Consider the following 24,771-nt stretch of genomic DNA (forward strand, 5'->3'; position numbering starts at 1 on the left):
TCCATCCATTTCCATGTTTTATGTTTGTCTCAGGTCGACCTTACGACAGATGCACTCAGGTTCAACGTATTTATTCTAACAAGAGAGGAAATCAAATTGGTCACTTCACCAGCTTCTGCCCCTTCACATTACATAAAATACATGGTTCCGGATGAGCAGTTAAAATTTGTAAAATTTAAAATACACATTATAGGTTAAAAAATACAAAACATCATAATATTTGTCCATTGCACCCGGTACATCAATACATTTGCTTAAAATACATTTTATAACTACAATATGTATATATACATCACAGATCTGACCATAATACATACCGCAGTAAAAGACGGCAACAGAAAAAGGGGACGAGGTGTCACTTGGTTGCTATGGTTACGACAAACGGTCAACAGCAATATAACATAATTAATGACCGGAGTAACAACTTTTTGACTAAACAAAGTGAATTTGAAGAATGAATAAAACATTTTTTGATTCACTTCACATCATAGATATAGTCATTGCGCCCTCTACTGCGCATGCGGGACACTTTCAGGTCATTTGCCCGTTCACACTGCAGAACACATACAGGTCGCATTTACTGGCAGTGTGAACGGCCCCGGCAAAAAAATTGGAACTGGCAAAAAATCGGATTTGGGTCACTTCAGGCTGCAGTGTGAACGCACCCAAAGATCCAGAGGTGCACGAGGTGCTGCAATGCGCTGCGCATGCCTCTGTGTGGCCGTTTCAACGCGCACTGCATCAACAATAAACCTAGCTTCAGCAGTTGCTAGCTGCTCCAGGCTCTGAGTTGAAATTGATAAAGTGTCAAAATGATCCAAACCAATCCGTGGTTCTGAACTGATTGGATGTGATCACTGGAGATCAACTGGAGAACTACTGGAGAGTTCATCCAGTGAACTACTGGAGATCAGTGATCTCCAGTAGTTCACTGGATGAACTACTAGAGAGTTCATCCAGTGAACTCTCAACTGGATGAGTCTTGAGCTGGAAAAGGGTAGAGTGCCTTCTCTGGGTCGGGAGGGATATCCTGCCCCAAGCGGAGGAGTTTAAGTATCTGGGGATCTTGTCCACAAGGACTAGGGAAAAATGGAACGGGAGATCGACAGACAGATTGGTTCAGCGTCTATAGTGAAGCGGGCGCTGTACCAGTCTTGCGATGAAGAGAGAGCCAAGTCAAAAAGCGAAGCCCTCGATTTACCAGTCAAACTACTTTCCTACCCTCATCTATGGTCGCGAGCTTTGGGTCATGTCCAAAAGAACGAGGTCACGGATACAAGTGGCTGAAATGCTCGTATCTGAATCATCCAAGAGGGAGTAGAGCTGATGCTCCTTCACGTCGAGAAGAGCCAGTTGAGGTGGCTCGGGCATCTGGTTAGGATGCCTCCCTGGTGAGGTGTCTAGGAGGAGGTCCTGTGGAAGACCCAGGACACGCTGGAGGGACTATGTCTCTCGGCTGGCCTGGGAACGCCTTGGGATTCCCCCGGAGGAGCTGGAAGAAGTGGCTGGGGAGAGGGAAGTCTGGGCCTCCTTACTTAGGCTGCTACCTCTGCGTCCTGACCCCAGGTAAGCGGAACAAAATCACACAATGAAGAAGTTTACATAGGCATAGGAGAAGGTTTTAATTTGTAATTGTGAGGTTGAAATTAAAAAATTTTATTTCCATAAAATTAAATTTTTATGAAAAATGTGATTGTGTGTGTGTGTATACGTTTACTTTATATACAGTTTCTTAATATTTGTATGTGCATTTGACCACATATTTACAAGTACCCAGAGTTATGCACAAAATATTTTTCACTGTAACTATCCAAAGTTATAAACAAAGAGGTTTACAAAGATTACAAATCCAGTATTACGAGACCATTTTCTCTCCCTAGGTTTTGACATATTTCATAACAGCTGAAAGTAACATAATCAGTTGATTTTGCTACAAAACAGCCCTGTACCTGGAAAATACATAGAAACCCTTCTTTAATAGGTGTGTGTGAGGTTTCCTCGAAACAGTCCATAAAGAGGAATGCCGGTGTGATCACATGGTTTGATTCATTATGATCTTCCATGGTACTTTCATTCTTAAGACAACACAGGAAAACAGTCATCAAACCAGAACCTAAAACAAAGGCAAACCGGATTCTGTGGAAGAGCAAGCCCATTTATGTTTATTTTACAATAGAGTTTAGGCACAGATAACTTGAGGTACATTGAGTCCCTTCTTATAATTTCTCTTTTGTATCTGCTTTACCATCTAAGAGGCTTGAAAGAATAAATTTTACCCAACAATACAGCTTGACTCAAATATGGAGCTGGGCCATGAAGCAACAAGTATTGTCCATCACTGTGTAGCACAAGCACAGAGTGAATGAGCAAAACTCAGGTAAAAACTTTAGTACACGAAGGACACAGCTTCATTTATGTCTTTTGTGAAATGCCACAAGAATTAGAATTAGCAATCCTTCACAAAATACAAAGCTTCATCCTGTAAAAAAGCTCAGTGATTTATGTGTATAGATTGTGATCTGAAGGTATCGGCTCTATTATGTTACTCCATATGAAACTCAAAATTCTATCTTTTTCCAATAATTGAACCCTGCCTTCACAAGCACTGCAACAATACTTTTTGGTGGGAAACCTGCTACTGTTGAAAGAAGACTCAATATTTGCTATCATTCTGGATTAAACAGAAGTGCATACTATCATTAGTATGAGTGAGGTGACTAAAACTTAAGTCAAAGAGCAATTTTACATAAAGCAGTGGTTCATTCAGACTGAGTGCAAAATGTTCAGCAGATAGCTAGAAAGCTGATGGGAGTACAGCAAAATGGTTGGGGTTTATCATTTTGAGCTCTCAGTGTCAGTTATAGAATTAAAATATTACAAAAAACCTCTCAAGATTAGTTCAAAATTAGTTGAAGAGTTAATGTGAGGGCCTACTTTCCATGACATACAGGTTTTCACTGTACAAACCGTGGAGGGAAAATGTGACTCAATGTATTCCTCTAAAATAGTAAATTCAGTTTTACACTTATTGTTGTCTCATACACATGTCCACACATATGTATCTGCATCTGCCCCTGATATTAAAAATTAGTATAGGTGTGCCGATCGATCGGTCACCGATCATAATCGGGCCGATTTTCGTGAAAAAGTGCATGATCGGCGTTCATTGGCTCTTGTTGCCGATACCGATCACCTGCATCTCATTTAGCAGCCTGCCTGTCCTGCTGGTCTCCTCTTTCCTTCACTCTGCGCAAACGCGCAGCAACAAATCCTCAAAATGCATCAACACAGCGAAGCTAATACGACATAAAAACAATGCCATACTTGACGGAGTTTGGCTACATCGAGGCTCACTGCAGTAAAAAAGACATATGGAGGATCAGATAGCAGGTAAAGCAGCACAGCTACAAACACTCACCCAGATTAGCATGACGGTCAGAAAGCTAAACAAATAACCCGCAAAATTATTTAAGTCTTSGAGCTGCGATGTAAGACGCTGGTTCTGCTCTCGCTGTTGAACCGCTGCTACGCGCTACAGGTAGTAATATTTCATAGACAGAGCGCCGCTTCTGCTCCACCTGGTAGTGACTCTCACACTGAACCTCTGCTTAAAGCTGCAGCATCTAACCTAAAAAAATACATTTTACATACGTATTAAAACTTTCGCTGTCCTAACATGAGACAGATAATCTCTAAAAAAATAATTGATCTCCTCCCTGCTCTGCATAATTACTCCACTCAGTCAGAAACAGCCACTCAGAACTAGCAGTAATCAGCTAGCCGCCATGCTATCAGGAAGTTTTCATTCAGTAACTCTGTATTGTTTATTGTAATGGAACCTGTATTTGTTTTATAAGTTTTATACTTGAACTTTTTGGCAATGTTGAGAGGTTTTATTTTGGCTCTTTGCATTATTTAGCCTCTTCAGAGCCTCCATATGTTTTCAGTCTGTTAAAGATAGTATTATTGATAGCAGTACAATTTGCACAATGCCTGTTTTGTTTAGTTTTCTTCTTGGAAAAAGTGATTAAAAACAAGTTTTGTCTAAATTAAAATGAATTCATGGTTCCTTTTTCCACAAAATGTAACCGGTAGTGTTTATGATAAAAAATAAATAATAATAATAATTATGTGATCGGTATCGGTGATCGACCCTCATGGGTGATCGGTATTGGTATCGGCAGGAAAAACCTGATCGGCACATCTCTAATAATTAGTGACTGTTCATGCCACAAAGGCAAGAAAAAAACATTTTAATGCTTTTCTTAAATCTTTTCTTAAAGAAAAATTGTAGTCAATTAAAATCTGTAGTCAAGTCAAGGTTATTTGTGGAGCAAATTTCAGAAGCGGGCCAATACATGATGAAAGCATAAATAGCAGCAAAAACCATTAGAACTGGAAAAGAAGAATAAATAAAGTGAATAAAGGTTGGAATCCAAAGCACAGTTTAAGATGTTCCGATTTCTTAAATTATAGGCAACACTGAGCAAAGGCTTTTTAGATTTGATTTAAAGTAACTCTGTGCTTTAATAGTTTTCTGCAAGTTTGTTCCAGATTAGAGAAGCAGACAGAAAAACTTCATTCTGTAATGGCACTTTCAGAGGTGCGCATTGAGGGAGCGTTGAGAATGATTTATCTTTGTGAACTAAAGATTATATACGCCGTTTACATCTCAACACGCTGCCCAGTGCCTGGCTCTGTCTGCACTAATAGTATGTGGTCCCAGTTGGCCGGAGCGTTAGTGGTTAACCAACCAGCATTAACCTCATCATGCAGGTTCAGCCTGGTGAGGAGCTTTCACGCTCTCCTCGCAGTCACGCACCATGCTGGTTTTATATTGTTTTATTTATTTATTTATTTATTTTTGTATTATTTTTCCGATTACACGATGCATCAAACCATATTAAATGCTTAGTCAGCCAGATGTAATGTGCACAAAGATCAGAAAAACTGATCTGATCAGAAACAAAGATCAGAAAAACTCATCCCACAAACTTGAGTGACCAAAACAGTTTCTGTGATGCTTATTAAAAACTCAATAGACACATCATTCAAGGCCGGTCCCAGGCTGTATGAGGCCTTGAGCAGAATTTAACTTAGGGGCCCCTCTTGCTACTAAAAAAGCACCTCCCTCTAGCAGCTTCTGTGTTGGACTTAATCTGAGAGAGGGGGAGTAGTTTAATAGGCCAACCTAAAAAGCAATAAGTTATACTTGCAGTTTACTAATTTGTATTTGTGAACAAACAGAGCTTAACCTCAAAGATTAAACTCACAGCATCAGATTGTTGCTATGGTAACAAAACAATCTAACTATGAATATTGTTTTTTGAACTTTTACAAAGTAAACTTGCCAGTTCCTTAAAATCTTAAATGTTATACAATTTAAAATCTTTTAATTTATGTATGCTGAAACCATTCAATCAAATTTATGTGTTAAAATATTAGCATTTATGGGACCCCTGAAGCCCCAGGGGGCCTGATGGAGCTGCCTACTTAATTTGGATTAAACAGAAGTGCAAATAATTGATATTCCTTTTAATTGTTTTTTGATTTGTTGTTTTTAAGGCTAGTTGTGGGTTTAAATATCGTTTCACTGTCAATGTTTTCCGTAACGTATAATTACTCAATAATATTTTTACATTTCCTGTCGACTTAACATCTTTTAATACAAAAAGAAAGTTGTAGTACATCCATGCATTGATTTGTTCGAAACTTTGACTCAGTATTTATTTTAACCGTAAGGCAAATTATTTCAGGTGGTACTAATAAACAAGTCTTTAACAGGAGAAAGTAACAAACCTTCTCAGTAATTTACAAATTTCACTGGAAGGTCTCCTTATTTCTTATAAAAAATTTATTTAATCACTACTTTATTTTTTTCTGTTCAAAAATTTTTAACCAATGTTTTACAGAAACAACCTCACTGTACGTCTCATTTATTCCAGAGATTCTGGGGGAGGTCAGAAATGCACTCTGACATTATGGAGGAATATATAAAATCTTAATTCAAAAATAAAAAGTGTTAAGACACCTGGTCAAACAAGTACAAATATATATAAATAAATATATTTGTACTTGTTTGACCAGGTGTCAAACAAGTACAAATTATTCAGTTAAAATACTTCTATGCTGCGTAGTGTAGAGGTCCATGTACAGAGGTTGCAGTCCTCAGTTCGATTCCCACCATGAGACCTTTGCTCCATGTCTTCTGCTCATTTCTTTCCACCAATTTCCTGTCTGGTGACTTCTCAATAAAAGCATCAGGTATTCTGGAATTGCGCCCCTGAGGGTGGCAGCAGGATGGAGTAGCTCTGTGCTTTTTTTTTTTTTTTAGAGATTTTTTTGTTTTTTTTCGAGCACTTCTTATTTTGTTTTTTTTTTTTTGGTCAACTGCTCCTTGTTTTGGATTTTGTGTGGTTGGACTGATTTTTTGGCAATATTTTTTGTATTTTTTTTTATGAGGCGTAACCATAGCGACAGGGTGGTTTATAACAGAGAGCAGCTGATAAACATTGGAAAGCTGAAATAATACCACAGCTCAAGCCATAAATACCAGTGGAGTTGAAAAGGAAGCATTGTGGTTGCAGAGCAGTAGCAAAGAGGATTGAGAGAAGGAGGAAGTTCAACCATCTCTACCATCCATTGTAGTGGACAACGTGAAATTGTTAGCTAACAAGATGGATGAACATCAAACCCTGACAAGTACTCAGCAAGCGTATAAGGAATGCAGCATAATGTGTTATACAGAGACATGGCTGCAGGATTATATCCCCGACTCCAACGTCCCTCTGCCAGGCTTCGTGATTATACAAGCAGACAGAGATTTAGAGAGCAGCAGGAAAAGGAAGGCAGGTGGATTAGCAGTACCCATGAACAACAGACGGTTCATCAGGGCATGTTACTGTGAAGTCTCGTCTCTGCAGTTCAGACATTGAACTCTTGGCAGTAAGTTTCTGATCATATTATTTACCAAGAGAATTCACCAGTTTTATTTTGGCAATTGTTAACATTTCCCCCTCAGCTGTTGCCAATAACTCAAGCGATGTCATCAGATCTGTTGCTGCTGACTATATAAACTTCTGTGTGGACCGCACCATTACTACCATAACAGTAAGATGCTTCCCGAATAACAAACCATGGATCACCAGTGACCTAAAGGAACTGTTAAAGACAAAAAAGAGCCTTTAGGGAATGAGATGAGGGGTTATTTAGGAGTATACAGAAGCAGCTCAAAGTCAAGATTAGAGACATAAAGGAGAAGTACAGAAAGAAGTTGAAGAACAAATTGCAGAGGAACAATGTCAGAGATATGTGGTCAGGGATGAAGAAGCAAAACGAGGATCAGATAGATGGAAGCTTAGACAGAGCAAATAAATTGAACATATTCTTCAACAAGTTCAGCTCAGGAACAAGTCATACAGACATCCCACCTTCCTCTGACCCACTGCTTTCCTATCAAATCTCAGATGTTCCATCATCCACCTCAGTCATGGACCCTTATGCTTCCACAAGTTCGTCTTCAACCAAATCAGGAGATACTGCTGCTTCTTTTGCCTCCCCCTCTCACTTCTCTGTATCTAGAGGTCAGGTGAAGAGACAGTTAGAGAGACTAAACCAGAACAAGGCTGCAGGTCCGGATGGCTTCAGTCCCAGAGTTCTGAAGGCCTGTGCCTTCTTCAACATTAGCCTGACCCAAGACAAGGTTCCACTCTTGTGGAACAGATCCTGCCTGGTACCAGTACCAAAGAAAACTCACCCTTCAGTCATTAACGACCTGTTGCCCTGACATCCTACATCATGAAGGTCCTGGAGAGACTCTTGTTGGCCCACCTGAATAAGCAGACAAGGACATATCAAGAGCCCTTGCAGTTTGCTTTTTGTCGTGGGGTTGGAGTTGATGATGCCATTTTACACGTACTTCAACAAACCCACTGTCATCTGGACAAAGCAAGCAGCACTGCGAGGATCATGTTAATGATTTCTTTTGTGCATTTAACACAATTCAGCCTGATCTGCTCTGTGAGAAACTCCAGAAGACACAAGTGGAGGCCTCAACAATCACCTGGATCTATGACTACCTCACAAACAGACCACAGTTTCTTAGACTGAAGGACTTTGTGTCTAAACAGGTGGTCAGCAACACAGGAGCACCGCAGGGCACTGTACTCTCACCATTCCTTTGCTCTCTGTACACTTCAGACTTCCAGCACAAGTCGGACTTCTGTCGTCCACAGAAATACACAGATGACTCTGCAGTTGTCAGGTTTATCAGAGATAGACAAGAGGCTGAGTCCAGAGAGCTGGTGGACCGCTTTGTGTCATGGTGTGGGAACAATCATCTCATCTTAATTGTGAACAAAACAAAGGAGATGATTGTTGATTTCAGGAGGAACAGGGTTAGATCAAATCCTGTTTCCATCATGAGAAAAGAACTGGAGGTGGTTAAGGAATATAAATATCTCTGTGTTCATCTGGACATCAGACTGGACTGGAGACACAACAGTGAAGCGTCTATAAGAAGGGACAGAGCAGACTGGACTTCTTGAGGAAGCTAAGATCCTTCAAGGTTTGCAGCCAGATGCTGCAGATCTTCTATAAGTCTTGTTGAGAGCATCATCTCTTCATCGATCAGCATCAGAACCAAGGACCTAAAAAGGCTCACCATCCTCTTCATGAGACTGCCTTGGGAAAACAGAGTATCTTCAGTCAGAGGCTTCTTCAGGTTCATTGTGGTACAGACCACTTCAGGAGATCTTTCCTGCCGACAGCCATCACCATCTTCAATAACTCTTTGAAGAATCTTGATGAGCTATAACAACATTTAATTTCCGTTCAATTCACAGAATTTAGGGTTAGCATGAACTTAGGTAAGAACCTTGGGTTCAGACAAAGTGATGTAATTTATTAAGTGTGAACATGTTAGCCTAAATATGTTGTCATTTTCCAATTAACTAAAGATTTGCCGCTTATGATATCGCCAGACTCATAATTACTTCAAAAATGTATATATTTTGTTAGATTTTTCACCAATGGAGGTCACCATTTTTTTCATCTGCGTTTTGGTCCATTTTGTACTGGAATCTATAGAATAAACACAGGAAGACTAACTTTACCGCAGAGTTTTTTTCTATCATATTGTGTTCGACTGGTGTAATTTTAGATAATGCCACACTGTGTCACTGTTGGCTGTAATAAAAAAAAAATCCACCAATCTGAGCGACCAAGGCCCCTCTAAACGGCTGTTTCCACCATACCAGACTCTAAACAGCACAGCTGTTGCCACACCGGACACAGCGCTACAGACGCTGGGAGAAACGTCAAAGACAAGCAGCGCTAACGGAGCTAGACCACCAGTACTGAATGTGAAATCACTACAAAGACCGAACAAAGATTGGACTCTAACCAGCTATTGCCAAACCAGACACAGAGCTATAGAAGTACTTACTAGAGCACACAGGTACATACACCAGAGGTAAGTCTCATTCATCGTTTAATTACGAAGATGGAGGCAGCAGCAGCAATCACCAGCTTCTACGCCAACTCTGTCCTAGTCCTCTGGTCCTCCTCACCTTCATTGCCTCTTGTTATTTCTACGTTACAATCGATTTCAATGCGCTCCGGTTCAATTTGAAAAGGCTTAATAATGTTACTCATCACTGTTTTGGCTGGAGGAGCCAGGCAGTTGGACCAATTTTGATGTCATTTACCCAGAATTCATTGCAGTGTGAACAATATGGCGACTTTCCTGTGACAATATTTCATTAAAAATTATTAAAATTAAATAACCTACAGTATTATTACTGTATTGTTTTTACATCTAAAATAAATATTTCCCTTATAAGGTCTATTTTTATAACTTATCGTGGATCTTTTAAATGTAGAGGGAAAAGGCTGAAGAGACTAAAAAAAACAAGCAATCTCTGACATATATGGATACTTTTTAAGCATTTATCCAACCTTCCCCACCAACGATTAATAGCAGGGCAGAGAATAGTCACACATTCTGCCATACTTTTTGCTGCCTAAACTGTCTTCATGTAAAAACACGTCCACATCAGATGGCTGGCATTCCAATGAAGCAACTCAGTAGAGCAGTCTGTTTGTGCACCTCCCACTCTCAGCGAATTGCACCTACAACCCAATTTCTCTCTTTGTGCACACATTCTACAGTTTCTTCTGTATGTTTGTTACATCAGTGCGCCATAAAAGGTGAAGGAAGTTCACTCAATCACAATACAGTAGGCCAAATGCAATAAAGAAAAGCTATAGACAGGTTCCTCAATTAATGTTATATAAATGATCTATTAAATTTAAGAGATCATTTAATCTATTAATTCATAACTTAAAATATATAAGAATTTAGTCTGCAAAAGATAATGGTCAGCATGCCCTCAGTTTGCAGAATATGAGCAGATTTTCAGTGGGAAAACTAATCTTGTATAAAATTTATTTCCTTGCCCTAAAACTGGAAAACTGGAACTGGAAAAGCCTTCCTGATTTTCAACAGAATAGGTATGCAAATTGCTTCAAGGCAGACATAGCAGGGGGCTATCAAATTTGAAGTACTGTGGTCAATCAATTAAAACATTGAATCACAATTAATCACTATGCCTAACTTTGTAAGCATGAAATATGTGCATGCATTATGGTTCTTGCAGGAATGGTGCAAGCCCCTCCTTCTGCTAAGAGAAACTTGCTCCACTACGAAAATTATGAAACTTTTGTTGCCGTCTGCTGTCAGAGAAACTCAAATCTTTCACTGGTTTGTCACTCCCATGTGTCAAGTCCATAAGTAAGGGTTGCATATTCATATACTCATATTTTTAAAGTCAGCGATAAAATGATAAATAAATAGGGTCGACGTAGACTAGTCACAGTGACAAAATAGGCACGTAAGTGAAAATGCTGCACAGCAACTTACAGGCTTTATTAGCAATATTAACGGCAAATAATGTCAAAAATATCACTTAGACTAAGTCTGTTATTCAGAATTAAAAGAACAAAAAACAGAACATTATCCCAGAACTTTTCATCAGCAGTTGAGCAGAGGTTGTCCGATAAGTTGCACAAAGTCGAGTGTAACTTTTTCTTTTCTTTTTTTTCCCCAAACACTAGCGGGTACCGATGACTGCATCATCTTGGATAGCTGGACATGTTCTAGTCAAATTATTACAGTGACCACAATTCCGCATGTTGGAACATCATAAACTAAACATATTATGAATGGATCCCATGTAATTACATTTCAATTCAGTGCAGCCACCTGGACGCTCCATAGCTCTTTGACTGCGGCATGAACCCCCAGACGGCGGCAGAAATGGCCTCAGCTTGAACTTTGTTTCTGCTATCAAACAGTATTTTTATAAGAGCGTAAAGCTGCCAGGTTAGAAGCTTCAATATGCAGGGGAACGTGATCAGTTGGGATGAAAAGACCAACATCATGTACCACATTATTCAGGTAGTCTTGTTTTTTTTTTTTTTTAATTCAGTACTAGTTGACTTTATATGAATGGGTTGTTGCTATTTTATTGTACAGTGTTTTAAGATCTTATTCAATGAGCCCCTTTTTAACTTTGAGCCCCCGCCCCTCCAAAGGTCTCTGCATGGCCCTGTTGCATTCTCTTTAGTTTTCTCTGTTCTGTATGTACTAGAGACTGGAATTAAACGCGTTTGGATTGCACCTGTGAACCAGACGCTCCAAAGTGTCCGGTCCACAACTCTTCAACATGTTGTCAGCTCCTGGTCAGCAAGCAAGACACATTTAGTTCAGAGTCCATGAGATGATATTCAGAAATGATTTCTTTATTGATTGATTTTGGTTGCCTCTGTGATGAACTGTGTACATAAAGTTTAGCATGTCTGCACATGTGCACCAGTCAAGGATGTGAATTATAACCTGCTAAAATGAGGGACAGGCTTCACATTCTTAAGTTAAAAACAAAACAAAAAAAACATACGTCCATTATGGAAAATATTCCTTTAACGCAAACCCTGGCTCCAACCAGCCTTCTGCAATCTGTAAGCACACAAATATTCAATGTGCTAAAAATAAGACCCATAAACAAATAAGATAAAAATAGTCAGCTACAGACAAACCTGATTTTTAAACATAGACAACAGCGATGGATATGTAACAGAACACCATTTGGTTATTCTGCTCCATCCATGGCCTTTAATTGATGCAGACATACTCCATGTTAAACATTCCATTCAAAACATTGTACGAATCAGAACTGAAAGACATGACAAGCAATCTAAAGGAAGTGGCCCTGTTCATCAAAGTGAAACCGAGACAGATCTTAAACACAGAAGTTTTAAATAAAAATGATCAGTATTAGCATTTTGCCTCATTTTAACTTATGCAACTTACTAAATGGTACAAGTACAGCTTAGTGAACATGCTTCTGACTCCCCGCAGGTTATTGACTACATTGCAGCTTTCTTTAGCATTATAGCTCATTTTTAGCATCAGAATGATTTATTAAAAATCCGATGGGCACACTTTGGCAGGCCCCGTAAAATTTCTGCTGGAATTGTTGGGGCCTGCCCATAGCAATGCATAGGGAGAGCAGGGACTAAAACTAAAATTTAGATTTTAGTTTTTTAAATGTTGGGTCTCAGATGATCATGCCTGAGATTAAAAAGATTAATCTGCGTCGATGTATGACCATGTGACCATCTCAGCTGAGGTTTCCAAGTGAGCAAACGCGTGTCTGTTGGTGCATGTGACATCATTTCCTCCAACATCCATCCATCAAAGTGGTTCTCACTCTCTAGTTGAACCTTTTGGAATTCTAACCTAAATTACCTCACACAGAAATAATAATTTAATAAATTACCCTGAAGGAAATTTTCACATTGTTGACAGAGCAGTAAATCCAGTTGAAGGAGCCACTTTAACAGTGTGTATGCTCTTCATTCCTGCTGCTTTCAACTTGTCGATACATGTGTACATCTATATCACGTGTAGCTTAGGGTGCAAAAGTAGTTATTGTGACAGATAAGACAGCAGCTTTCTCTGGTATCACTAATCTGAAAATTAAAACTCTTATTTCTACACCGTACTTGTGTCAAATATACCATTTTTCTCTAATGCAAACAATTCATGCATATCAATCAATAATTATAGCCCACACAACTAGGATGGAAGAGGACTGATTCGACAGCTGTCCTGCAGACATTAACAACTGAACAGACTTGACTGATACTGTGGATGCTGTGGATGCATGTATATAAGTTTCCTGGGCTGCATGCATAACTGATAAGGTTATATATTTTCTCTGAACTTTAGTCAAGAGTTTAAGTCACACACAACAGAAAAAAATCCTCGTTTTTTGTGCAAAAACTTTTCAACATGAAGAGGAGTTTTCTGTTTTCTGGTATCAGATGGAAACAAGCCGGGAAACCCGAGCTACCTCACTGTGTGTGTACGCTACATGTGCTATCAACTCAGGGCAACTCACCACACACTGTGTACACATGAAGTGTTACGTTTTCTCTACCCACAACTTCATTTCCTGCAGTAGCATCACCAGGACTGTCAAAAAGAAATCAGTCTCCAGCTTCAGGAAATGAAGTTACTTCAGTTTACTCTTCCAAACCAGGGAGGCTAACACAGAAACTGTAGTTGCCTTCTTCCTGAACCTTACACAGCTGGTCACATGACCAGGGCCAGATGAGTTCAGGTGGGTGTTTGATGGACCAGTGAGGAAGAGGAAGTGATACTGGGAGCAGAACAACTTTCATAGCAGTACAGCAGTGAAGGGATGATGCTATATGTTGCAAGGGCATGTTTTAGAAAACCCTTTTGTGCAGCCGTCCATGTCTAGACACCCACCCACCCACTCACCAATGACTGTAATGAGCAGCCACCCACACACACACACACAGGCCCACCATTTCACAACTCCAGTCGAGATGCATCTGTCGAGAAATCTAACTTTCTGCTGCATCTCCCTCCCATGATCTCTTCAGACATCTCAGCTTTCACCGCCTGCTCCCTCTCCTCTTCTACTCTTACATTTCACTCCGTCTCCCTTCAGCCTCTTCCTGTCATTTAGCAACGCTGGCGACAGCCTGCCTTAGGTTTGACACCTGCTTGCCAAAACAATGATGCCCTCAATGAGAGAGCCAACAGTTCACTGACAGTGTGCAAACCTGCATTTCACACACCCAGAGCAAACAGCACCAGTGGTGCAACCACAAAAAAGGGGGTTGATGGGCCATGGCTACCCATACAAATTTCCAGGACTTCCTACGACTCTCACCAGACAGAAATACTTACAGTTAGACCTGTTGCAATAACTTTTGCTGGATGAATTGTCACAAAAGTTATTGTGATAAACAATAATGTGAGACCATTGTCAAGTAACATGATGATAATGGCAAAAAAAATGCAAGTACACCCTCTCAAAGATCAATAAACTTTCAACAAACATTTAACACTGGATCTGGAAGACATTTTAAATATGCAAAATAAATAATCAAAACACCCAAAACAGATGGAATGAAAACAGTAGCTTCTAAACAAAATTGTTCTTCAAATAGCCAGGCTAACTGGGACCAAAGACTGAAGACTTTTATCATCCAGTCTTTGGTAGAAACAATGAAACAACAAAAACATTCATGATAATGGAAATTACCATGTGATTAATTGATTTATTGCTCATTGTGACACTTATACTCAGTATACTACTACCAGCAGGTCAGTGGCCAATAAGCTGTGTCAACCAGTTCAGGTTGGAGTTTCAAGAAATTTGGATGACCCAGAATAGAGTAGAATACAAACAGCCTTTATTGCCCTGCAAAGAGGTAATTCAGGATGTCATTTGTTATGTACATTACTTTCCGACCCTGTTTGCAACATAGCTGAGGGTTGCTGTTAAATTTTGTGATTAGTAGATTTATTTACATGAACCAAGAAGCATTTTAATTAATGCTTTCATACACTTGCATTTAAAACATATTTACATACACAGTGTATACCCTGAAACAATAACAGCAACTCTGAAAATCCAGGTGAAGCTGGTAATATATCATTTTCCACAATGAAAGTCCTGTACCAACATGACCCAAATTGCCACTCAGTAATGAAGAAGCAATTACTCCAACAGCAACACATTACGGTTTGCAATAACTCAGGGACAAAATCCAATGCTTAGAGATCTGTGTTTAATAAATCTAAAAATATAACTGTTTGGGCATTATGAGCATTGTTATGTTGGAAATTTGTCCTTGCTGTACAGCCTCTTGTTCTTATTTTTTACCTTTGGGTGAATGGGCATGCTCCCGCAGACCTTAACGTCCCCCACTGGGTCAACAAATGGTATTTTTATATTCTACTTTTGAGGAGATTGCATATCAGAAAATAATATCCCAACTGTGAAGTACAGGAGTGGAAGAATCAGTTTTGGGCTTCGTTGCTTCAAGAGGGACTGGTGCACTTCACATGTCAGACAACAACGTGAGGAAGGAACAGGTCAGGGGTTTTTTTTAAGCCGGATTGCAAACGTCTTTCTCGCTCTGAGCATTTCACTGGCGGAGCAGACTTAATGCTAAAAGATAGGTTTATAGTTTATGCATTTAAAGCCGGGAGCATGGACCAATCACACAGCTGGCACCTCTGTGCGTTGCCTCCCGCGCTGCCGCTGCTTGATCCCTTAAGTTTACTTCAGCGCGGATCACGCGTCTCCTTTCACTCAAACTGGACACAGGCTGACCTGTATGGATATTTATTTACATCAAGCCCCTGTGAGGGGCTTATGATTCTTTGGAAAACTGGACGTCAAGGTAAGAGTTTAAAGCCCGCCGTGTTAGCTCTGGTTGTGCAGCTCTATGTGAACTGCAGGAATAACTTGTGGCGCTTTCAGAGGTGAGTTGAGGGAGTGATGAGAATGATTTTTTTTTGTGAACTAAGAATTATGTGGGGTATTTACATCTTAACACGCTGCCCACCGTGTGGCTCTGTCTGCCCTGTAAAGTTTATGCATGTGTTCCCATTTGGGCAGCACTAACCTCATCATGAAGGTTCAGCCCTGTGAGGAGCTTTCACGCTCTCCTCGCAGTCACGCACCATGCTGGTTTTATATTATTTTTAGTATTATTTTTCCGGTTGCACAATGCATCAAACCATACCAAATGCTTTGTCCACTTAGTCAGACAGAATTAATGCCCACAGCCACGCAGAAATCAGAAAATCTCCTCCCATTAACTCCAGCAACCAAAACAGTTTCTGTGACACTTATTAAAAACTCAAAAGACACAAAATGGAAGAACTACTTAAGTCACATTAGCAGCATTTCATAAAATCTCCCATTTGTTGCGCGTCTCTAACCGGCCCCATCATGCAGGGCCGGTCCAAGGTTGTATGAGGCTTCCAGCATAATTTGACTTAAGAGCCCCTCTTGCTGCTAAAAACATAATCACCTCTAACAGCTTCTGTGTTAGATTTGGTGAAATCTGGGAGAAGGGAGTAGTTTAATTGGCCAAACAAAAAAAACAGTTATAATTGCAGTTTTTTGCATTTGTATTTCTAAACAAACAGAGCTTAAACTCAAAGATTAAATTCAAAGCATCAGATTGTTGCTGTGGTAACAAAAACTATAAATATTGTTCTTTGAACTTTTACAAAGTAAACTTGTCAGCTCCTTAAAATCTTACATTTAAATGTTAAACAATTTTAAATATTTTAATTTATGTATGCCGAAACCATTAAATCAAATTTAGTAGCATTGATCATCTCAATAAATAAATGTATCTGTGGTCTGTGTTACAATATTAGCGTTTATTGAGCCCCTGGGTGCCCTGCGACAGACTGGTGACCTGTCCAGGGTGACCCTGCCTCTTGCCCAAAACATTCACTAGGGACATACATACATGTATGTATGCATCCATCCATCCATCCATGGATGGATGGATGGATGGATGGATGGATGGATGGATGGATGGCAATTTTTCTGGGGGGGGGAACCCTGCACATCATCATGTCAACCAAGCAGTAACAGTTTGGGCACCATTGGGTCTTTCAAATGGACAGTGACCCTAATCATACTGCCAAATTGGTTACAGTTTAAAGAGCCTTGTGGATTTGAAAGCCTGTGGTCTGGAGTTTCCATCACAAAGTCCGAATCTCAGTCTAATGGAAAGTTTGTTGGAAGAACCAACAAAGTGTGTGTGAGTCAAAAAGCTTGATTTAGTTGCACTAGTTTAGTTGGGAAGACTGGGCTGAAATTCAAGCAAACTATTGCAGGGTTTCCCCCAGTGTGTTATAGGCCTGGCGGCCCGCCATGCTTTACTAGGGCCACCGCCAGGCTAAGCCTTTCTTGGGGTTTTTTGGTTGTTTTTTTTTTTTTTTTAATAAAAAAAAAAATCGCCTTTTTTTTAAGCCGCATTGCAAGTGTTTCTGTTGCTCCGAGCGTTTCACTATCAGAGCAGATTTATTCCTAAAAGATGTGTTTATAGAAGATATGTTTATAGTTAATGCATTTAAAGCCTGACCAATCACAGCGCTGGTCTCTGCTCGTTGCCTCGCGCTGCAGCAGCTGGATGTCTAAAGTTGACCTCAGCGCGGATCCCGCTCCTCCTTTCACTCGAACTGGACACAGACTGACCGCTATGGATATTTACATCAACCCCCTGTGAGGAATTRTGATTAGTTATGADGAGTTATTGATTAAGGTAAGAGTTTAAACCCACCGCGTTAGCTCTGGTTAGCTCTGGTTAGCTCTGGTTGCGCAGCTCTACGTGAACCGCAGGAATAACATGTAGTCGCGCTTTCAGAGGAGCTTTGAGGTGAGAATGATTTGTGTTTGTGAACAAAACATTATGCGACGTTTACATCTCAACACGCTGCCCAGCGTTTGGTCCTGTCTTCCCTATAAAGCTTAGGTCCGTGTTCCCGGTTAGCCGGTGCGTTAGTGGCTAACGACCCAGCGCTAATCACTCATCGTGCAGGTTTAACCCGGTGAGGAGCTTTTCCTCTCCTCGCAGTCACGCATCACGCTGATTTTATATTATTTTATTATTAATAATAATTTTTCCGGTTACACTAAGCACCAAACCGTATCAAATGTTTTGCCCACTTAGTCAGACAGAGTTAATGAACGCGGCCACCAGACATCTGAAAAACAAGTCCATAAACTCCACCAACCAAAATGGTTCCTGTGTTTCCTTATTAAAAACTCAAGACACGAAATGGAAGAACTACTMAAGCCACATTAGCAGCATTGAATGAAATCTCCCGTTTGTTGGGCATCTCTGCGTAGTGCAGCAGATTACCTCATCATGCAGGGCCGGTCCAAGGCTGTATGAGGCCTGGAGCTGAATCTGACTTAGGGGCCCCTTTTGTTGCTAAAAAATATCAGCACCTCTAACAGGTTCTGTGTTAGATTGAGTGAAATCTAGGACAGGGGGAGTAGTTTAACTGGCAAACCTAAAAAGCAATAAATTATAAATGCAGTTTACTAATTTGTATTTGTGAACAAACGGAGCTGAAACTGAAAGATTAAACTCAGCATCAGATTGTAGTTGTGGTAACAAACCAATCTGACTATGAATATTATTCTTTGAACTTCTACAAAGTAAACTTGCCAGCTCCTTAAAATCTTGCATATAAATGTTAAATCATTTAAAGTTTTTTAATTTATATTTGCTGAAACCATTATGTCAAATTTAGCAGCAATGATAATCTCAATAAACAAATGCTACATTTATATATCGGTGGTCTATGTTAAAATATTAGCATTTATGGGGCCCCTGAAGCTCAATTTGGATTTAACAGAAGTGGACATAATTGATATTCATTTTAATTGTATATTTTGATTAGTTGTTTTTAAGACTGGTTGTGGGTTTATATAGCAGTTCACTGACAATGTTTTCCCATAACATATAATTACCCACTGATATTTTTACTTTTATTGTCTACTTAACATCTTTTAATACAAAAACACGGTGGAGCGCCTCGGCGCCCGACCAACGGGCTTAACAAGTTTTCTGGGGGAAACCCTGTATTGTGAAAAGCTTGTCCGACACAAGTCATAAGTTTAAAAGGCAAATCTACCAAATACTAATGAAACTTCTGAATTTGAAGAAGGTAAACAAAAACATTTTAACATCTTAACTGACCAACAGCACAAATCGTTTAGACATTATTGATCATCCAGTAACAAACATATTTTATGCAAAAGGTTTGGCTTCCAACAAATATTGGAAATAATTTGAATCAAAATTCTTGAATGTTAGTATGAAAGTAAAAGCATGTTTTTTTCAAAGCAGAATTCTCCCTGTTGCCATGTTAATGGCAAAAGTATTGTGCAATAAGGATATATTGATCACCATTTTAATTTTAGCAACACAAAAACACGTCATTGGTACAAACAATTATTAAAACAACTCTTTCCCGATAACTTTCACAATGCAGAAAACGTAGATGAAGAATCAACTGCAGACATGGAAGCTTGTGCCATTTATTAACGTGTGGATTTGATCCAACAAGCCATGAATTTTTAAGAGCTCCTGGAATGAAGGCAGGATATTAATCAAAGATCATTTGTTGAAGGTTTTATGTTGATACATTGAAAATATTCCTGAAATTAAGAATTTTGTTTTTGCTATTTTTGGGTCACAACTTTTCACAGGTTTTAATGTAAACTGAGGGACATAAATGACCCCAGAATGTTATGCTCTAACTGTCTTAATGTTTCAACCGATTCATCTTTAAATCAATCAACTTATTTATAAAGCACCCATTCAAAACAAAGCCATATCTAAATGCACTTTACAGATTCAGACAGATACATTGCAGATAAATTCCAGTGCAGTCAAACTCGGTTAAGAAACTGGTAAAAAAAAAAAAAATTATATATATATATCAGAAAGGTTTGAGAGAATCAAGCTGCTGATTGTATTTAGGAATTCTTCCTCGAAAATGGAATGGAGCAACACATTGTGATCTCTTGAAGATTCCTTTACTGCTCTCACATTAACTTTGTTGTTTAGACATGCAATTCTTCAAGTTTGCTAACCTTTCTCTTTAAATTCATTTAAGGCAACATTTATCTATTAAAGTAGCTGTTTCTCCATGTAAGCTCCAGAAATGTATTTTGGTTTAAGGTATGCCGCAGCAGAACAGGTGTGTCCTCCCTTTAAACACTTTCTGGAGGTGCTGCTGTATATGAAGATCAGTTCACACACACACACACACACACACACACACACACACACACAGCCATATGGAGGCAAAATTGCCCTTTTCACCCCTTCCGACTCATTTTGATACTCAAAAACAATTCAGTACTCGCATAGTTTATTTTTCAGTGATCGATGTCAAATCCTCAAAAAAAAAAAAAAGTAATTTAACCGTATGTGCCATGCACTCCTGGACAGCAGACATCAGTTCACACACCCACAGCAGACATATCTGATTTGTGAATGAGCTCCTACCTTGGCACTGGAATCCCTGCTTCCCAAAGCCCCTGTGGACAGAGGACAGGAATGAGAAATTTGAGGAATTCGCTGACAGAGATACCCTACATATAAAGATAAACCAGCCGCAAACATTAATCAGCACACGGAGAACCAGCAGCAACAACGGCGGGGCCCCATGCAACCAGCAGCATTCCTCCACCAGTTTCAGAGGTTGGTGTAGGTGGAGGCGGAGGGGGGATGCAGTAAAATAAGAAAGCCGAGCAGCAATGCGTGTTGTATGGCTGCAGGTAGCGCATCTCTGCCCCTCTGTCGAAGGCCCGCGGTGCTGTCGCATTGAATGGCGCATCGCAGTGTTTTATGGTGACAGATTCTAGCACTGCGGCGCTGGTGTGCAGAGACCGGTCAGACCTTCCGCAGAGACGGCAGCAGCAAGTGAATCACCTGTGTCCTTTCGGCGCAGCGCGCGCTCACACTCACCAGATGAAGTCCGTGCAGTGGCTGCAGAAGGTCGGCTGCTTGAAGAAGCGCGCGATGAACTTGTGGTTCTTCACCTCGTGCACGTTCTTCTGGCGGAGGGCTCCCTGGCGGGCGAAACCGCGCGCGCTCTCCGGCACCTCACCGTCGCTGTTGGGGTCAGCCATTTTAACGAGGAAGCGGTCCGAGAGGTACGAGGGGTGAGGAGAGCGACGACAGGGAGGGAGACGTGACGGAGGCGGCGGGGCAAAACGAGTCAGGGTGCAGGTACTTCCTCCTCGTCCTCCTCCTCCTCATCCACCTCCTCCGTCTCTCCTCCCCGCTGGCCGCCTCGGTGTCTGTCGCTCGTGCTGCCGGTGATTTTTACTGTCTGCGTCCACCTCGCGTCTGCTGCTGCTTCCGGCGTCTCGGCTTCCCTGTTCTCAAAGTGTCGCTGCTTGCAGCGACGTATCTCCGTCGCAAACAACCTGCCGCGCTGGTCACTCGAACTGTTACAGATACACACACATGCGCGCGCAGAGCACAGTCTACAGCAACACAAGTTGAACCTCGAGCTCCGCATATTTTCACAGTACAGAGTGGATTACAGAAGGCACACACATTCTCTCCAGGATGGAGTTGTCCCTCAGCAGAGAAACAGTTTGCCTGCAGGGTCCACTCAGGCTCAGATAGCTGCTCTTAGCTGGGTACATTTTGTACTGAAATACTGGATAATATTTTTTTCAGATTCACACCCAATAAATAATCTGACACTGACTGAAGTATACAGATGCATTTCAGTAAATCAGAATGTCATTCACCACTGCATTCATCTCAGCAACCCCAAAAGTGAAATACAAAGATTCATTTTACAGAATGACATGTTTAAGGATATGAGGCCTGCACATGGAGCATGCTGGTTGAGAGTATTTATGAACAATACCAAGCTCAAACACAAAGACACAACAGTTACACTATGAAGATTATTCTTGCTCTTTTACAAAGTAAGCCAATTACTTTCAATCTTACATTTAAGTGTTAATTGGTGCTGAAACTATTGATAGTATTTTCATTCTCAATATATAGATGTTAAAATTTCAGATCTATTGTCTATGTTAAAATTCAAGCTCTTATGGCCAGGAACTCTGGAAGCCTGGGGGCCCTAAGCAGCTGTTTGGTTCACTTTGCCTTGGGCTGGCTTTGGGTTTAGTCAATAGATGAAGTGTATCAGTTTTAATGATTATGGCTTACAGTTAACAAAAGCATAATATTCAGACTCCCAAAAAATAGAAACATTTGAGTGGGATGTTTTCTAACACATTTTTTCCTTTAACTCAACTTTCCAATTGCAAGTAGGAATACAGCATTCTGGGCAGAGCCTGTATTTAGTAACGGTACTTTCTTGCTGCACTGTTTGCATGCAGCTAACGGAAACCCAAAATTTAATTTTCTCCAAATTACAAAGAGCATATAAGCCAGATTAAAAGATTTTAAGTACACAAATGTTATCTTATTGCTTTCCTAGGGGCTTTCATCTCCAGCCATTAAGGGCCAGAGTCCTGCAACTTTTAGATGTGTTCCTGTTCCAACAAACAAATGGCTGAATTACCTCCCCAGCATGCAGTCAAGTTTGGTCAGTCCTGCTAATGACCTGATGATTTGACTCAGGTGTTTTGAAGAAGAGATGCCTTTCTAAAGAAAGGTAAGCCACAAAGGGTCAAAGCTAAAGAGCATTGTTTTTAGACTCCATCCATCCAATGTCTTTCAATATCTGAAATTGGGTCGCAGGTGCAATAGGTCCATGATGGAACCCCAGACATTCTTCTCCTCCAGGTCATTCTGAGGGATCCCAAGGCATTTCCAGGCATACATAGTCCTTCCAGCAAGTTCTGAGTCTCCCCCAGGGAGGCTCCCTGCAAGCTTCTTGATCAGAAGCACAAACCACCTCAACTTACTCTTTTCAATGCATAGAAGCAGTGGCCTTTTTTTGAACTTCCCAAAGGATGATGGAACCCATTATCCCATCTTTACAGCTAAATCCAGTCACCCAGAATCAGAAAGCCGGATTCTCCTCCTGCTTTCTGAGGGGAAATTACGGAGGGGAATCCCAAACAGCTGACATGCCGCAACCCGAAATCCAGCGGACATTGGAGATGATATGTAGAAACAACATTAATATTTATTCAACATTTCGTGCAAAGAATATAGAAATGACAAGGAGAGGAGTTGGAGCCAAATTGCAACCGCAGTTGATAAACCCGGTAACTTTTCAGCTGTTCTTCGTTAAAGTGACATAAATAGGTTATAATGATTTTCATTCAGTCAGGACTTTACGCTGACTCTAGCCACATGCATCACAGGTAGATTCTAGTAAAGCATTGATTAATACCTGGTTTTAAAATGAGTTAACTGGACTTGTAGCCATTATTTTGTGCCCATGTGGCTGGACACCACATGGCACGACGAACCCGATCGAACCGTTATACCTGGGATTTCTGTCGACTAATGTGTCTCAGGTTTTGGAAATGGACCGACAACTCGTGTAATGTGCGCTGGACATTACACTAAGGAAATAGGAAGGGAGGGTCAGTGCAGAGCACCGGAGCTGAGCCTTTTTTCAATCAGTGTCATCAACAGAAAGAAAAAAGGCAGGAAGAGACGATAATTGATTTATCGTTTATCGCGACAGGCCTAGTAATTCAGGAAGGAGACGGAGGAGATTGATTGTTTTCACAGATTATCTGTCTCATAACAAACTGCTATGACAAGGGGACAGCTTTAACAAATATGGAGAAAACATATTTTTTATTAAAGTTATGTACTGCAGCTTGAGTAAAATGCAACTACATAGCATTTTTGAGAAGTCTGGGTTGTTTTATGTGTATTTTGCATGTTACTTTTAACTGTTGCTCATGGGGAGAGACATTTCAGTATCTAAAACTAATGGAAAAAATGCAAGCAACCTACTTGCATACTGGATGAGGACTGTTGGATGTAAAATTCATGAGCTGTAAATATTGTGCTAGTATCAGTATTGAACCATAGAAAGCAAGGCAGATGCAAGCCTTTAAAATTGTGACGCTTTTTATGGGTCAAATAGACTCAAAAAATTGTAACAGTAGCTGTGCGGGGGGCCCAAGATTTCTGGCGGCGCCCCTGCCTTGGGATCCAGTCCATGAACACTACAAACAGCAGCAATGACAAGTGGTGAGCCTGATTTTTGCCGCATGTCTTCTCCCTCTGTCACACCTGCTTTCCTGTCTGACAACTGTCAAAGGCCAGTAGAGCTGACAAAACTTTTGAAGAAAAAAAAAATTTAAAAACCCACTTTATTTATCTCATAGTAAAATTAAATGTTTTCGTAATTCATATGAGCAGGAAGGGTCTCTTGCAGGATCAGTCTGCATGGTTAGAGATGTTCCGGTCCAACCAGTCCAAAACTCCAGAATAACTTTGCCAGGAATGATGAGAAGTGGTATCACTTGGTATTTGGAACACTCACCGGTTCTCAATGTTAAAAATGGGGACTACTATCCCAGTCTGTCTCTCCAACTGGTCCCTCATGAAACATTGAAGAAGCATGTGATGGTCTTTGCTTCCTTAACCTCAGCTACCTGATACCTGTCAGCTACTTTAAGAGTCCCCAAGGACAACTAAGCCTGACAGTTTCCATCACCTCTGGTGTATACCAGCAGTATACCAGCAGGTCCTCTGGTTGCCACCACAATAGGTGCCAATAACAGGAAGAAGCTACCCAGATAGCACACGATGTTAAATCAACGTTGAAAAAGTTAGAATTGTTGATTTTTGGTTGAAGTCGACAAATGACGGTGGATCAACCATCAAACAATCATCCAATCAAACCGTTGAAACTGTGTCATTGAATCAATGTTG

At 40.4% G+C, this 24,771-nt stretch overlaps 1 protein-coding gene across 2 annotated transcripts in view; it reads right to left on the reverse strand.

Moving 5' to 3' along the window:
• The window catches only part of LOC103462977 (protein kinase C beta type-like), a 90,749-nt gene extending 68,337 nt beyond the window's left edge, over positions 1 to 22,412 (reverse strand). For both annotated transcript variants that reach the window (XM_008406066.2, XM_008406060.2), the window contains exons 1-2: positions 20,902 to 22,412; positions 20,440 to 20,471 (exon numbers count right to left, since the gene is read on the reverse strand). In XM_008406066.2, coding sequence (XP_008404288.1) covers positions 20,440 to 20,471; positions 20,902 to 21,065 — 196 coding nt within the window. In that variant the 5' untranslated portion in view covers positions 21,066 to 22,412. The remainder of the gene's footprint in view (positions 1 to 20,439; positions 20,472 to 20,901) is intronic.
• Positions 22,413 to 24,771: the final 2,359 nt, after the last annotated feature.

Source organism: Poecilia reticulata, linkage group LG1 (assembly GCF_000633615.1).
Source record: "Poecilia reticulata strain Guanapo linkage group LG1, Guppy_female_1.0+MT, whole genome shotgun sequence".
In the NCBI taxonomy this organism is placed as follows: domain Eukaryota; kingdom Metazoa; phylum Chordata; class Actinopteri; order Cyprinodontiformes; family Poeciliidae; genus Poecilia; species Poecilia reticulata.